Source organism: Syngnathus floridae, chromosome 7 (genome assembly GCF_059516105.1).
Source record: "Syngnathus floridae isolate MCC-2025c chromosome 7, RoL_Sflo_1.0, whole genome shotgun sequence".
In the NCBI taxonomy this organism is placed as follows: domain Eukaryota; kingdom Metazoa; phylum Chordata; class Actinopteri; order Syngnathiformes; family Syngnathidae; genus Syngnathus; species Syngnathus floridae.
In genome coordinates, this window is record NC_142419.1 from 17,172,908 (window position 1) to 17,187,942 (window position 15,035).

A 15,035-nucleotide genomic window follows, 5' to 3' on the forward strand; every position below is an offset into this window, starting at 1 on the left:
CATAAACACTGTTGCGCTCGTCCTGATGCAAGGCGGGGGCCATAGTATGCTGTCCTCATTTTTGGTGTTGTGCAACTTTTATTTGCTCTTTAGGTTGACCTACTGGTTTGAATAAACGCGCTCGACTTGTCTTGGTGCGTGGGCTCGATGAAACCTCATTTGGTTGACATGTTTGAAAACAAAAAGCTTGTGTTCAGTATTCTCAGAGAAAAAACAACAAAAAAAAGCAGGGAGTTTTTTTTTTTTAGCATATCACAGCCTTACCCGGAGACTTCAAGTCGCATCCACCATTACTGTAATGGCAGGTCGAGATCTTCCTGAACTTACCGCTGAGCTCGGCGTTGGCTATGCGCAGCGCGGCGCTCTCCGATTGAAGACTACGATTCCTCTCCAGCAACAGCACCTCCAGAGGTTTGGATGAATCCTGATGACGGATGGGAGAGCGCAGAGTAAAAATACATTTTTTTTCCCAACTGAAAAGCTCATAATTACTATACTTGTTCAATTATCAAATCATTCTATGTCCTAATTATGGAACAAAGACCAAGGGAGTAATGTCATTACGAGACACTTTTTTTTTTTTTACCTGCACGGAATCTGATGTTCCAAACTCGACTGACTTCAGAATACTGAGGACAGAGACAAAACGTATTGTACTAAAAACGATAAGGCAAAAAAATGGGCTTGAAACGAGGTCATGCTTTTGTACCGCCGCACGGACCGCTGACGCTTCTGAAGCTCCTTACCCCAACTCCTTCTTCACCTCCTCATAGTCTGCTTGCTTCTCGAGTTTCTCTTCCAGTTCCTGTGGATGGCAAAAGATTTCACGAATGCTGACACTAACTCAGCCCACACAAGACTTCTTCTCTACCTTGAGAACGGCCGTCTTGCTGCTGAGCTGCTGCTCCAGCTGTGTGATCTGGCTGCTGGTGGTCTCTCGTAGTTTGGTCAGGCTGGCCTGCAGTCTCTGGACGTCTTCCACCAGCTGTGCGCTCTCCCTTTCTTTGGCCCTGAGCTCCGCCTCCAGACTTGTGTGGGATGCCACCTCCACAGTTTGCTCCTGCACACCATGAAGCGCAACCACATCATGAGGTGACGGCAAGCCGAATGAGATCATGTGCGTGTTTATACATAAACACAATATCGTAAAAATAAATCAAATTAAAAATTACAGCCTATTAAATTAAATTAATCTATTTATTGATTTTTTTCTTAATTTAAATTAAATGCCAGTTTTAAGTATTACTTTTAATTACATTATTAAAATTGACACTTCACGTCGGGTGTTTACTTTTGGGATTATTTGACATCTACCAATGTGACCCGATAGAATCAATAATGAGGACAGCCATTCTTCAAATGGTCCTCTTGTTCATTTAGTCGACGACCTTGGAGGTCCCGTGACAACGGTAATCAATAAACGGCCGCTGCGATCAGACGACCGCTTCTGAAGTAAAAGGCCATGCTGATCTTTAGTTCTTCGATGTATTCTGTCAGCCGCGTGGGTAAATCAGCGAGGAGACGAAAGGGTGTTACCGCGTCGGGGTCGGCCTTGCCGGTCGGGCTGGCGGCCTGCTGGGATTGGTTATTCAAGGACAGCTGCTCCCGCAGTGACTCAGCCTCTCTTTGCGCCACCTCAGCTCGCTGCAAGGAGAAAGAGAAAAGACGCAGTTCTTACGGTCAAACACCATTAATCTCATGTTTATGCAGCTCAAATCTGAATTAATGTCTTGTCTTTGTGCGTACATTTCCTCAAACCAGTCTCGGTTTTCTCGCTAGCCTTCAGGAAGACTGAAAAACTTCAACGTGTGTGGGGCTATGATTTCATGGAGGCGGAGCTAATGTCAATGGAATAATTTTTTGTCAAAAAACTGGAAAATCGCCACATTTCAATACGTTGTGGAGACAAAGTCCCATTCCTCCCAGCGTAAACATCTTCACGCCACAGGGAGGAAGGCTTTTTCCTTCGGTTCAATAAAGTGAAATATTCCATCGTGTCGGAAAATTGAGATGACACCCGCTGCCTGTTTTAACGGCCAAACTGCCATGCTCCAGTCGGAAATCATCAGTAACACGGGGTAAACACGCCATCATTAGGCGTTACAGGCGGCCGATTCCACGGCGTTCCTAATTGCAACCACATTGGGAGACGCTATTGACAGGGCGGGGAGCCGGACGGCCTCGTCGCCAGAGCAAAATGCTGTTTGCCATTTTCTCCTTATAAAAGCGTATAAAAAGTCTGTGGCTGAGCTGGAGGCCATGCTGTCATCCTCAGTAAACCTCAAATCAGAAGTGTGAACGGTGCACGTTTGTGTGTGTGGGTGTGTGTGTGAGCGCGCGCACACGTGGCATTATCGTCGAGAGTGCTAACCTTTAGGCTAATATTAACATTACATGCCCATGCTAACCCTTTAGCCACAAATCATACTGGCGGGCTAATAATGAAAGTTAACAACAATGACATTAACAGATACCACGGGAATATTTACAGCACAAGGGCAGAGGGCGTGCTAAGGGGCCCGTTTCACATGGACGGGGTTAGTGGCGCTGTCATAAATTAAAAACAAACAAGAAGCAAGTAACAAGTAAATATAGCCTACATTTAAAATGGAGCTAAAATGAAATTTACGTACACCTGCTCATAATAACGTTATTGGATGCCGATAAAAAATATATTTAAAAAAAAAAATATATATATATAAAACCTATTTTTTTATGAGTAGTGTTTGAATTTTGGCTTATTCCTTATATAGAAGACAATCATTAGGTTCAAATTAAAATACTGCATTCTGATTGGTTAGCGGGTCAGTGCGTTTACCTGATTGGCTCTTTCAAGGTCTGTCATCACCATCTCGATCTCGTCCGCCCTGAGGAAGACATTCGGTTACTGCGCACGGCAAAAACCACGACGGCGGATGTGACACGTTCAATGACATGCGCAAACAGACAAAAAAATAAAACAAAGCCAGATAAAAAGTCATAGCGTGCCAATAAACTCACAGTGAGGAGTCCATTAAGCTAGCGTCTAAATTTCACCTTAATCCACCCATTGTGAACTCCATAACCCGAGCAGCTTGTATGTGTGCGTGCAGTTAAGCGTGTGTTTCTATGCGCACATGTAAGCCCCCCCCCTAAAACCCCCGGCCGGCCACACTAAAACAGAGGGATAACATTAATAGAGCTCTAAGTCCTAATACAGCAGACTAATCTGCTATGAAGCTGTGAGATTGTGTCTGACTAATGGTCTGCATGGAGGCCACGGTTCACCTCTCGCTTGCAAAAAAAAAAAACGGCAGAAGTCCCGAAAGCTGCTTCTTTATTATCAATTGGAACCAAATGATGAGCTTTCGTCGGGCTCCGATGATAATTACCGTAACCTCGTTCATTCATAAAACTCGATTTACTCAAAATACAGGCTTAATATATGTCCGAGTGTGCGTCGGTTGCGTAAGCGGCAAACAACCAGCCACCATTAAGCGCTGAGGTCTTCAAAGACCCACGCAAGCTTTTTATATTTGTGTGCCGCACTATGAGAAACGTCCCGTAAGGCTTTCGAATCACTCATTTGAACGTGTTAAACAAAACAGACAAAGTTGATATTAGGTCAACAATGTGCCAAAGGCAAAAAAAGTCAGATGAGGGTAGGAGAGCTTTTCACTCCGCTTTTATTCTTTCCCGAAGAGTTAAAAGGATCCGGCGCGCATTTGGGCAACATAATAGTCCCACTACCTCACCAGCTTTTATCCTGTCTTAAGCTATAGCGTGCACGCCCGAGCGTTGTCACGCACGCGCACAAATGTGAGGTCAGAGAGCCAACAAGCCAGAAAAGCTCGTAATGGAGAGCGTTTATGGATATCGTAATGCAACCCAAATACAGCCAAGCGCGCCCGCTCCAAATGTGATCATTTAATCAAAGTACAGATGCACAAAGTCTTCTTAAATAACCTTTGGATTTGGCTTTATTTGGGAATTATAAAGGCAAAGCTAGAGGCTGAGGGCCAAAAGCAGATCACAGGGAAAGGATTTTCGCCGTATTCTGACAGTCGGACGGACGGCCGGGCGGGCGAGCGAGGGAAGGGAAAAGCTAGCTATGAGGTGACGCATGCTTGCACCCAAAACGTTGGAAATGGGGGGGGCGGGGGGAGTGGTTTGCTTTATAAGGCCAAGATTTATGAAGGCTACGTTTTAGACGGAGTAGCCACATGGAGGCGCTAGAGAGCACGTTGAAAAGGGACATGAAAGCATTTGGGATGCACCCGGTGACATCAGTGAGCACTTTTGAAAAAGGCCCAGAGCCTTTAAGCTGTTACTGTACTTCCGCCTTCCCATCCCCCCCCCCCTCTCTCTCTTTCTCGCTCTCTTCCATCCTACTGTATGTCTGCCGCTCAACCTTTTTCTTCAACTCTTTCACTTTCCTGCTCTCTTGGCCACCCCCAGCCCTTGTGCCAGCAGGATATTCCCCGATTTAGATTTTCATTTCCCTCCTCGATCACACTCTGATCCCTCCTTCCTCGCAGCAGACCCCCGGCTTGCTTTTCCTTTTTTTTTCCCTCTCTTTTTTTAATTGCCTCACAAATTTCATCACTCCATTCCCTTTTCTTTCTCCACACTGTGTTTTCACAGTGCGTTCGTTACCTTGGGGATTTCAAGGAGGCTTAAAAGGAAAGCTAGCTTCTTGTGAGAGTGTGTGCGTGTACCTTTTGGCCCACTTCAGAGTTGTGTGTGTGTGTGTGTGTATTGGATATGCAAACAGGAAATATGTCCAAAGTGCTCCCTAATCACCAACAATTTAGTTTTTCCTCAAATGGACCCTCAAGCCTTTACACAGATTAAACTTCACACGCACACACACAGCAGCGCCCTGCAGGGTCGTGGATCAATACATCATTAATCTTTTATAGTGACTAAACGGGTAAAATGCAGCCAGGCAGACCGTCAAAGTGAACACAGAAAGGCTGCTGGAGTTCACACAGTCCCCAGCAACGCAACATCGAACAAATTCGAAGAACGTGCGTGTGTGTGTGTGTGTGTTTTAAAGGCAGATTACCCAAATGCACCAAGAGGATGGGAGATTTGTCACGCAATGGCCTCCTTAGCGGCAAGTTCAGAGTAAGCGTGCGTGCGTGTGTGAAAACGTGCACGTAAGTACGATTTTTTTTTCGTGAAGCAGTCAAAGGGTTAAAAGTTGTGTTCAGCCAAACCCTGGCGATTTGCTCAGCCAAGCAGTAAACGGAGAGGGGGGGGGGACTCCAAGGACTGGGAGGGTGCAGGGTTAGAGAAGGTTTGTGTGTGCTTTAAAGCGTTGCATTAAAATTTCAGATCACAGCACGCCACATAGTCAAGGACCCTGACTGCCTCGGGCTCACGAGCGAGCGCGTGTGCGTGCGTGCGTGTGTTTAAATGCGTACATGAGCGTGCGTAGGGATGTGGGCAGGCATGTGTTTATTAGCCTATGCAAGCAAATGGGGGCCTTTCTACATAAAAATGTTTTCTTGCCACATAAAAGGGGCAAAAAAAAAAATAAGAGAGTGCAATCTGGCCGCAGGGCGAGAGAAAATGCAAAAGGGGGGGGCGAGTGCGGATAGTCTATAGACGCTATTGATTGGCACCGTTGCACGGTGCAATCTTCCTGTTGACTTTGCTCTCATAAACAGATAAAAGATAGTGTTTGAGTGAGGGAGAAGTAGGAGGAAAAAAAGTAGTGCGAGGTTGAGGGAAGTCGGATCGATCTGTTTGTAACAGCCAGTCAATTTAACAACTCTCTTAATGGACAGACTCGGTGAATTTGGGCCAAGGCGCTACGGGGAGAGAGATGGATAGAAAGGAAAAAAGATGAGTTTATAATCTGTTGAGTTTTATGCATTGAGCGGAATCAGAAAGTATGTTTGACGAGGGGGGGGCAATTTGGAACGTGAGGGAACGTGGCGGCGAATGTCAAAGTGGCGCTTGACAAAAGTGGAGTGCTGACAAGCAAAAGCTTCTGTTTTCATCTTTGCCACGGCGAGAAAGATCGATATTGATGGATTGTCGCTTCTCCGCGACCGGAGTTACCTGAACTCGCAAGTCCCTTGTCAGTCACAACCTCCATGAATCATGAGGCCTTTATGTTGTTTTTTAAATAGATGAACATTGGGTGCTTGGGAGAGTTCTTGAGATGTGTTGTGGAAATCGACTCTGATCTGATTTTTTTTAATTATGCCGGGGGAATCCTGAGCAATTTCCCCGTCAATGAAGAAAAAAAAAAAAGGGAAAATCAAAAACGCCGTCCAAAATTCTTTTTTTGTGGATGCTGCTGAAATAGCGTAACAAGAACGGCATGGCTGTTCCGTATTGTAATGTGATTACGCTTCAACCTCACCCCCTCCCTTTCTGTGTTTTTTCAAAATCATCTAAAAAGACAGGATTGGGGACATGACATGATCAAATTAAAATCACACTCTTTCAATAAATCCACTTTTTGATCACCATGCCAAATTCTAACCGATTTAGATATTTGTGTTCACATCTGTGCTCGCAGGCCACGCCCCCCCCATTACTCACCCCCTCCCTCTCCAGATACCCTTTGGGAGAAGGCATTTCAGTCAGTATTTACAACGCCGGGGCAATGGCGGGATTTTGAGCCTTGTGGGAGACAATCCAACTCTTTCCGGGCAAAGAGGTTCACTCAACAGGATGATTATATGGAGGATGGCGGGGACACGTACTTTGCTGAGGATTCCTCGTCGTACTTGGTCTTCAAATCAAAGAGCTCGGCCTGAGTTGTTTCAAGTGCTGCGAAAAAAAAAACATTGTCGGTGAAAACTCTTTCAACTAACATTTTCTCATTCCTTATTACCTGTCTGGAGGGACTGGGCCTTGTGCTCGGCCTCTTCCAACCGTGACGACATGGAGTCTTGGCTCTCCTGGAGTTTCCTACCGAGGCAGACGAGAGTCACGTTAGAGTCACGGCGACGTGGCGTCAAAAAATCCCACAGTTCATTCACACTTTAACCATTCTCCATTTTCCCACCATTTCTCAACCCCCCCCCCCGACTAAAAATCCCTCCAACGCAACCCACTCCTCATTAGGCCGCCCTATTAGGCAGGAATGTCTAGCCACCGGGGCACTCGGCACCCCGGGGGCGGGGCCGAGGAAGCGGGGCGGGGAGGCGCGGGCCTACAAAAACCACAAGGATAAAATAGATTCATTCTTAGCATATAAAAAGTTAGTCTCTGCTGAGAAATTGCCGCCGCGTGTAAAAACATCAATAATCTAGCACAAAGAGTGTCTTTATGGCACTCTTTGATGCCCCCACCCTCCCTTCTCCGCCGAGCCGTCTCTCCTGTCATCTCCATTTTTTTTTTCCCTTGCCCTCAATTTCATCCTTTCATCTCTCCACTTCTCTCATTCCTTGAAGAAAGCTACGTATCGGAGGTGCCATCCATTTTCTGCCCAACCCCCCCCCCCACCCTCTGGCGGGCAGGAAGTGGGCCCTCAGACAGGAAGGGGGCTATAAAACACTGACGTACAGGAAATGCAAACGGGACAGCTCATCGTTGTCCTAAAAATCGGGCTCATAATAAACAAGGGCAGTCTGTCGTGATCAGAGCGAGGAGGTAAAAGTAAGACGATGGCAACGGCAGCTCACCTGAAAGAAACTTCCATCGCTTAAAAAGATGCGAGATTACAATTCCAAATCAAAACACTGTCGTATTTGTTAACAAATATTTCCTCGGGCGCTTTAGTTTTTTTTTTTTGGTGTGTGTGTATCAAATTAGAGACTTTTCAAAGTGTTCCAAAGAACACAATTGTGTCCCTTTGAACTTAAATAGCACAAACCAAGATAACCTCATTTAACACACGCTTTTGACATATTTGACTTAATTTGGCATCACAAGATAACATTTTACATTGAGAAAACATCTGGCAGCTTTTTTTTTTTTTTTTTAATCATTTATTACTGCCAGCTTGTGTTTCGGACATATATAAATTATTTTTTATTTTTTTTTAATTCCGAATGGGTTTTTATTAAACGAGGAAGTGGCCCATTACGATTAATTATGAATGCTAATCTCAAGCATATCAAATCAAGTTATTTCGAGGGTTTCATTCCACTCCCGGAGCCAATAAAAGGACCCGTGTGTAACATTAAATCCAGACGGGATGGTTGGAGTAGTTCGCGGTGAAGACAGAAAATAGCAGTCTGAGGTGGCTGATTCCAATCAAGGTAAGTGGCACAGCCATGGGAGAAATCAGCCATTGTTTTACTTTCCAATCCGACATTCATCTAAAAAGAGCCCAACGCAACACCAAAACGGGTTGATTAAACTGATGACGAGCGAAAAATGAAATGAGCCGCAGTGCAAAATCGAATTAAAATATCACATGGTCATCCGGGATTCAAATCTCAAAACACACACCTCTCCTTCTCTGCATAGTCGTTGTGCAACTGGAGCTGCGTTTCTTGTGCCAGGTTCTCTGCTTGGTTCTTCAGCGACTGCTCGTATTCGCGGATTTTTTCCTTCAAGGCCTTGATGGTCACCTCTGCGGGAGGGCGAGAAGAACGGGTCAGCTGATGTAGTTTGACAGGCAATGTAGAAAATTGGGTTGGGGGGGGGAAACTAATATATGTTTTTATAATTCCAGCCAAAATTTAAACAGATCACGCAACTGCGTGACTCCCTTTTGGTGTGCCTGCCTTGGCCACCTGGGGGCAGTGTCATGAATAGAGCCAGCTATACAGTGACATGAGACACCTCAGCTCCTAATAGTAATTTGCTGAGGATAAAGAATCTATTGCAAATCTGGTGACGGCTAACTTTCAAAAATATCAACACAACACAACAAACCACTGCACATTTCTATATGCGTTTGTCCTCCCGCCCATCCAAAACAAACGGAGGGCACACGCGTGTTCTCCAAGAGCAGACACGCCGTATTCATTAGGACTGCATTAGTGCCGCAACCCGCTGACGGCCGGGCTCGGCACGGGGCGGCCCGGAAATAAATCTAACACATAACTGGAGTAATAAATAGGCCTCTTGTGTATGTGTGTGGATTTCTCCGAGAAAGATATAAATGCCCGGGACGGTGATAAAGAGCATTGCAGCCTTTGACTGAGGGCTCTTAGCACGCATGTGTGTGTGTGTGTGTTGGTGCGCGCGTGCCTGTGATTTAAACTCCGGTCTCACTACTCTGACACATAATCAATAGAGGAGAGTCCCCTCAGAGCCCTCTTAGCCCTTAACTGCTTAACTGAACTTTAAACATTTAGGTTGCAAGGATCAATGGCCCCTGCGCCATTTGTATGTGTGTGTGCGTGTGTTTAACAGGAGTGGGAGTTCCACGGCCCGTTTTGGGGTTTAAATATCCCCCCATCTATTGAGGCGGGAAGGAGGGATAAAGGATGAGGGAACAGAAAAATCAATGGCAGAATGGAACCCTGCCGTTATCGAGCTGCTCCAATTAACCCTCGCTGTGAAAAAGGGAGATTCCAAAACATTCCCTGCGCCCTCCAGCCCCTCCCTCACTCCCTCCCCTCCTCCTCCCCCAGACTTGAAATTAAACCACTTTTACAAGTCCTTCTCGCTCATCTCCGCCTTTGTCACTTTTTCCATCTTTCTTTACCCCGAGGTAGCCTGTCGTTTTTTATTCATGAAAATGTGCCACATGTTCTTTCCCCCTGAAAACCTAATTGGAAGAGTAAAACCTTGTACATTTTGTGCTTTCAATAATGCACGAGGCGTTCAAATATTTCCAAATGTGGATTAAAAATGTCTGCCGCGCAGGTTTCTCTCCGCTGTGAAACGATCATCAACCTAAGTTGCGAGCGCTAATGCAAAAGGAACACTTGATTCTATTCACATTAGCGCCGCGTCGACTCGTCGGGCCATCTATTTTTAATTATGATTGCAACCATTTCCAAATCACACTCAAGATTTATAACGACGCAATTCAAAGTGGCACACGGCTCTTGAGTTGCTTGTGATGTCAGGATGGATTATTTATTTCAAAATCTGATTAACAGGCTCCCTGGTGATACTTTTGCCTTTCATCATCTTCATGTGTTGTGAAAGGCAATATTGCCCCGCCCCCTTCCCTTACTGTCTTTAATGCTTGCAGGTTAACGGTTGATAGCAATAGCCGAAATAAAATAAAAGTTGGGACGCATGAACATGAGAAGATCCATAGGAAGACATTTTTACACTGTAGCAATTCTAACCTTGATTTTTGACCTCTGCAAACTCTTTGTTGTAGTCCTCCAGCGTCTCCCGAAGTTTGGTGTTCTCCGTCTCAATGTCGTGCATCCTCTGGAGCTTCAGCTGCAGCTGCTGAGCCAGCTCCAGCACAGGTACGGGATCTGCCACAGGAGCAGGCGCACACCATTTAACACCCGGCGCAAAACAGATTACAACAACGGCAAAAAGCGCATTCAGCGGGCCTCGGGAGAACTAACGTTTGCCCCCCCCTTTGCCCCCCGCTGAAGTGTCCTTGAGCAAGGCGATGAATCTCTAACGGCTGCGGGAACATTATTTCGGCGCTGACCGTGACCTCTGCCCGTCCTCCGGAGAACCGCCGGTGCCATCAAGGACAAAATAATACCGCTAGCGTTATAATAGTGGTGGCGGGCTAACAAGTGACTGCAACAGTAAACGTGTAAATTGAGGGGTGGTAATAAGTACAAGAAGTGAAATGTGATTAAAATCTAAATAAATGTAAATTTAATTAAACTGTACATTCAAACAACAATTACCAATCAGTCTCAAGCCTGGCCTGTTGAGTGGCGTGGGTGTCAGCTAATGAGAGTGTAGCGCTAGCTAGCGTGTTGAGTTACTCCGGGTGAGTTGTGGCCACCGGCGGCTCGTGAATTAATGCGCTTATTACGTGTTGTTTTATTACCGTTTGCTCAACGAAGGGACTGACAGTAGACCGGCGGCTGTGTCTATTTTTTGAGTCATTAGAATGCGTTTGAAAAGCCCATGCTAGGCTATTTTAAATTAGCCAACATCGTTATCATCCGTGTTAGTGATTGTGTACCCGCTGTTGTCTCTGCGAAGCTCCGAGGCACCCGTTTCGCTTGAACCTTTGATTTAGTAATCATATTATTCACGTTATTCAAATAATCAGCGTACGTAGCTCTAGTTCCATCTCATTTTCTCTCGTTGGGACTTTTAGCTTATTGCCGCGCGCAACGTATAACTGTTTAAATGAAATTTGGAACAAACCTACATGAATACATCATCCTGACTGAATGACACAGCGGCAAATTTACGATCAAGCGTGACTGCGCTCGTGTCGCCATCGAGCGGCTAGCCGCTAGCGATGCCCACGAACATCAATCTACCACGCAAAAAGCGAGAAAACGGGAGGAGAGGAAGAAAGACAACTTTCTGCAGGCATCTCCCCCAACATGTCTGAATAATACACAGTCAGTGTGATGAAGAGAGCCCTGTCAGTCAGGCCAATCACTTCTGATTGGTGCTCATGGGTGGCAGACTGGTGACAGGCAGCCAAGAGACGCGGGCGACGCTCATCAGCATGCCAGCGAAAAGAGCACTTTGTGTGTGTGCGTGTGCATGCGTGCGTGTGTGTGCGCTGCAGATAAGAGGAACTGACAGCTTACAGCTGGGGGTAAGGGCTGTGTGTGTGTGTGCGCGCCTCGTGTCTGACACAGTTAGATATCTTAACTATGCTAATGAGAGATCAGCGGAGAACGATTGGAGAATTTCATGCTGATTCCGCGCCGTCAAGGTGACACGCCGTGCAGGGCGACGCTACGTGGGCACGCACGTGCACGTGTGATCACGTGAGCTGCTCGCGCAAACAAAAACATGAAGAAGCATAACCAGACACCCCGAATGGAGGAGACTCATATCTCCCTCCGAGTCGGCGCCCTTGAAATGTAACTTTCTCTGTCTTATCAAACTGTTGTCCTTCACATACCCCCCTTCAGATCTACTGTACAGCCAGTTGGAAGCAGTTTGACTTGTGGGCCACTGGTGCTAAACGTTCTCGCCAGACACCTTTAATCTACAGCAGAGCGCACTGGGCTTGACTAACCAGGCCTTGAGCTGATAGAAGACAGAACAAAACACGCTGTTTCCACTTTCAAGACTGCCGCATTAGTCAGGCTGCTGCTGCTGTGCACGCGTGTGTGTGTGTGTGTGTGTGTGTGCATTACATCATTGTCTCGCTGCAAGTTAAGAATAGCCCCCGTCAGTGCCGCCGCTGACTTATTGGGAGCAGTACAATCCAAAGATATTACTGTAGGTCTAACCGTGTGGGAATACCATGACCTCCTTACGCTATAGATGAACTTGACGCCTCGCGTTGCGACATACGTGGCCCCCCTAGGGCCCCCCCCCCTTCGTGGAAGCGGAAACTCTGCTACCGGCGACGGCGCCGCGTGTCCCTCTTCGACCTCGACCGCGCTGACTGCTCATATACGTCGCGGCAGCTCCACAAGCACGAGGACTTTTTTTTTTTTTTTAAGAGCTCTTCAAAGTCAACACCAGTGATGAGATCTCATGTGGACATATTAGGGCGCTGCGGCACGCCTGGATGCACCGCCGAGGAGCACCGGAGGGATGGTGTCATCCCTTTTTTTTCCCTTCCTCATCTGTTGGTGCCGCATGCATGCGTGAAATGGTCGTGACGACATTTTGTAGCTTCCTAACGTGTCGGGATCGACTTAATATAAGAAGACGAGGAGACGGCTTACCTGGGACATCGATTATTTTCTTGTACACGTTTAAGAAGGCGGCCTCTGCTTCTTTACTCCTCTTACTCAAGGCGTCGATCTGTATTGGAAAAAGAGAAATGAAGGGTTAGCAGGTTCGCGACACCTCAGATGTTCGTGTGGTGTGAGATCCAGATCGAGGTTTCCTCCGAGGTGTAGAGTTGAGTTTCTGTTTTCATAAATGTAGTAGTAAACTACTTTCCAATAAAAAATGCAACAATGCCGACTCAGTATTGGCTTAGTTGATGATAACGGCACGTCTGTACTTGTACTTTGAAAGTACAAAAAAGAAAAAAAAAAGTGCCGATACTACAAAACCGACACCGGTATCTGTGGAGATTATTTTCAGGTAAGCAAAGATGACAACACTTTTTAGATAACGGCAAGCTCTGCAAAATGGAGGATGAATTCCAACTGGGGAGCGACAGAGGGGTACTAATGTTTTTGAGCCCCGTCATAATTTTAAAAGACTACCAACAGGGGTGCGTGTGTTTTTTCCTTTTCAAACCCTAACCCCGAACTAAACAGCAGCATCACTTTGATTTAAAATAGTGAATGTCTTGGACCCAGATCTAATTTAACGAACGGTTCTTTGTGTAATTAGACTTGCCCGGCTTGTTATTAGAGAAACAATTTTATTTTTAGGTCACCTCCAAAATCTTTGTCATTCCATGGCACAATAAAATTGAACAATATCGAATATCACACGAGTAAAAGATTACAAATGATAAGTATGCACTACTGGCAGCATTCATGTGACCACGCCTCAAGGGGAAAAACTCAAAAAGGTCACTTAAGCGACCATTTTGGTCGCCATCTCAAGCCCGGACGTCACAAAATGGAAGTCGCCCGCAAAATAATTCAAGTAGGGTTGTGTCTAGGTTGCGGTTATGGACTTTGTCACGTAGCTTTTGCAGCCTTGTCTACCAGGCCTCCAAAGCTCACCAGATTCCGGTTTCCAGTCCCTAATGGCAGCTTAGCGATCGAAACAAACCTGTATCGCTGGGTGGTTTCGTCGCCGCCTGCCCTGACTGCGTGTTGGTATGTTGCGTGTAACCACAGTTGTTGTGTTTCCTTCCCGTGCAGTCGGCTCAGCTGTTCGGGCGGCGATGGACGCGTTCCGTTTGTGTCTGTCTATCTGTCTGTCTGTCCCGAAGCGAGTGCAAGTGTGGTCGTATCCCCCTCCAGCACGCTGACATCATTAAACAGCTGGCTCAGTCTTTCCAGCCACAGCGGGGGCAGATTATTCAGTCGGCTCTTAGCGGCAATACAGCGGCGGATCCATTACCGCCGCGGCCATTAGCACGAGAGGGACGCCGCATGCCTTTCCATCCCCGATATTAATCGAAATGGACAGCAGGAGAATGGATCCCGGAGGGATTAATTCCAAAAATCATACAAGAGACGCTTAATACGCTTGTCGATGGCGAAACAGCGATAGAGAAAGCGAGCCGGCGACACGTCTGAAGTCGAAATGGAGGGGAACAGATGCCAAATAAAGACTTTCAGATGTTGCTACTGTAACTGGGCAGCGCTACAGCTAACTTGCGAGCCTCACGCACTCAGACTAAACAGGCATGTGTTTCTCTTCCAGCTCCGCAAGAAGAAAAAAAAATAGAATGGAGACAAAAGCCTGGAGAAGTCCAAATATTAAGTCTTCACATTCCCGGCCAAACCAGTAGCGTTGTCGATGGGTGGTTAAGAAGTTCTCGCCATTGTAAACAAAGTGGGATACATGTAATTCTGCCTGCGCTCCGATGGGAACCTAATAAATCTCCTCACATGGCTTTGATTCATCTCGAGATTTTTTTAGCCGCAAAACATCTGGCCCTGGGTCGGTTGATGCCAGCAGCCCTCCCTCCCTCCCTCCCTCCATTATTCCACTCTTTCCAATTCTCCCTCTTGTCACTTCCATGTTCTCATCCATTCTTTTTTTTAAAGCATCAATCTTTGTCACATGCTTCTCTTGTTTCACGCGTAAGCTCCGGATAGACAGGTTTGACGTGTCTCACACACACACACACAGACACACACAGTGTCCTGCTGTTATTATCGAGTACAGTATGTAATTGTCACATGACGCTGTCCCGTGCGTGTACTTTGCCCTCATGGTGCGAGTGATTGGGATCGTCAGTTGCGCGACCGACCGCTAATGGGAGATTACGGATGCTGCCGACTAATACCGCCAACACGGCATGATCAAACCTCTTCAACACGGTGCACTCACTGGCCTCAATATTAGCAAAAAAAAAAGACACAGCAACTACTGTGTGAAATGATAACACTCACTTTGATTGACCGCAAGGTAAGTCGTAA

The 15,035-nt window shown here is 46.4% G+C and overlaps 1 protein-coding gene across 2 annotated transcripts in view; it reads right to left on the reverse strand.

Moving 5' to 3' along the window:
* The window catches only part of cux1a (cut-like homeobox 1a), a 50,501-nt gene that overhangs the window by 12,376 nt on the left and 23,090 nt on the right, over positions 1-15,035 (reverse strand). For both annotated transcript variants that reach the window (XM_088380454.1, XM_088380453.1), the window contains exons 4-14: positions 12,702-12,780; positions 10,203-10,340; positions 8,401-8,524; positions 6,836-6,912; positions 6,705-6,771; positions 2,819-2,867; positions 1,537-1,644; positions 872-1,060; positions 747-805; positions 587-629; positions 328-424 (exon numbers count right to left, since the gene is read on the reverse strand). In XM_088380454.1, coding sequence (XP_088236580.1) covers positions 328-424; positions 587-629; positions 747-805; positions 872-1,060; positions 1,537-1,644; positions 2,819-2,867; positions 6,705-6,771; positions 6,836-6,912; positions 8,401-8,524; positions 10,203-10,340; positions 12,702-12,780 — 1,030 coding nt within the window. The remainder of the gene's footprint in view (positions 1-327; positions 425-586; positions 630-746; positions 806-871; positions 1,061-1,536; positions 1,645-2,818; positions 2,868-6,704; positions 6,772-6,835; positions 6,913-8,400; positions 8,525-10,202; positions 10,341-12,701; positions 12,781-15,035) is intronic.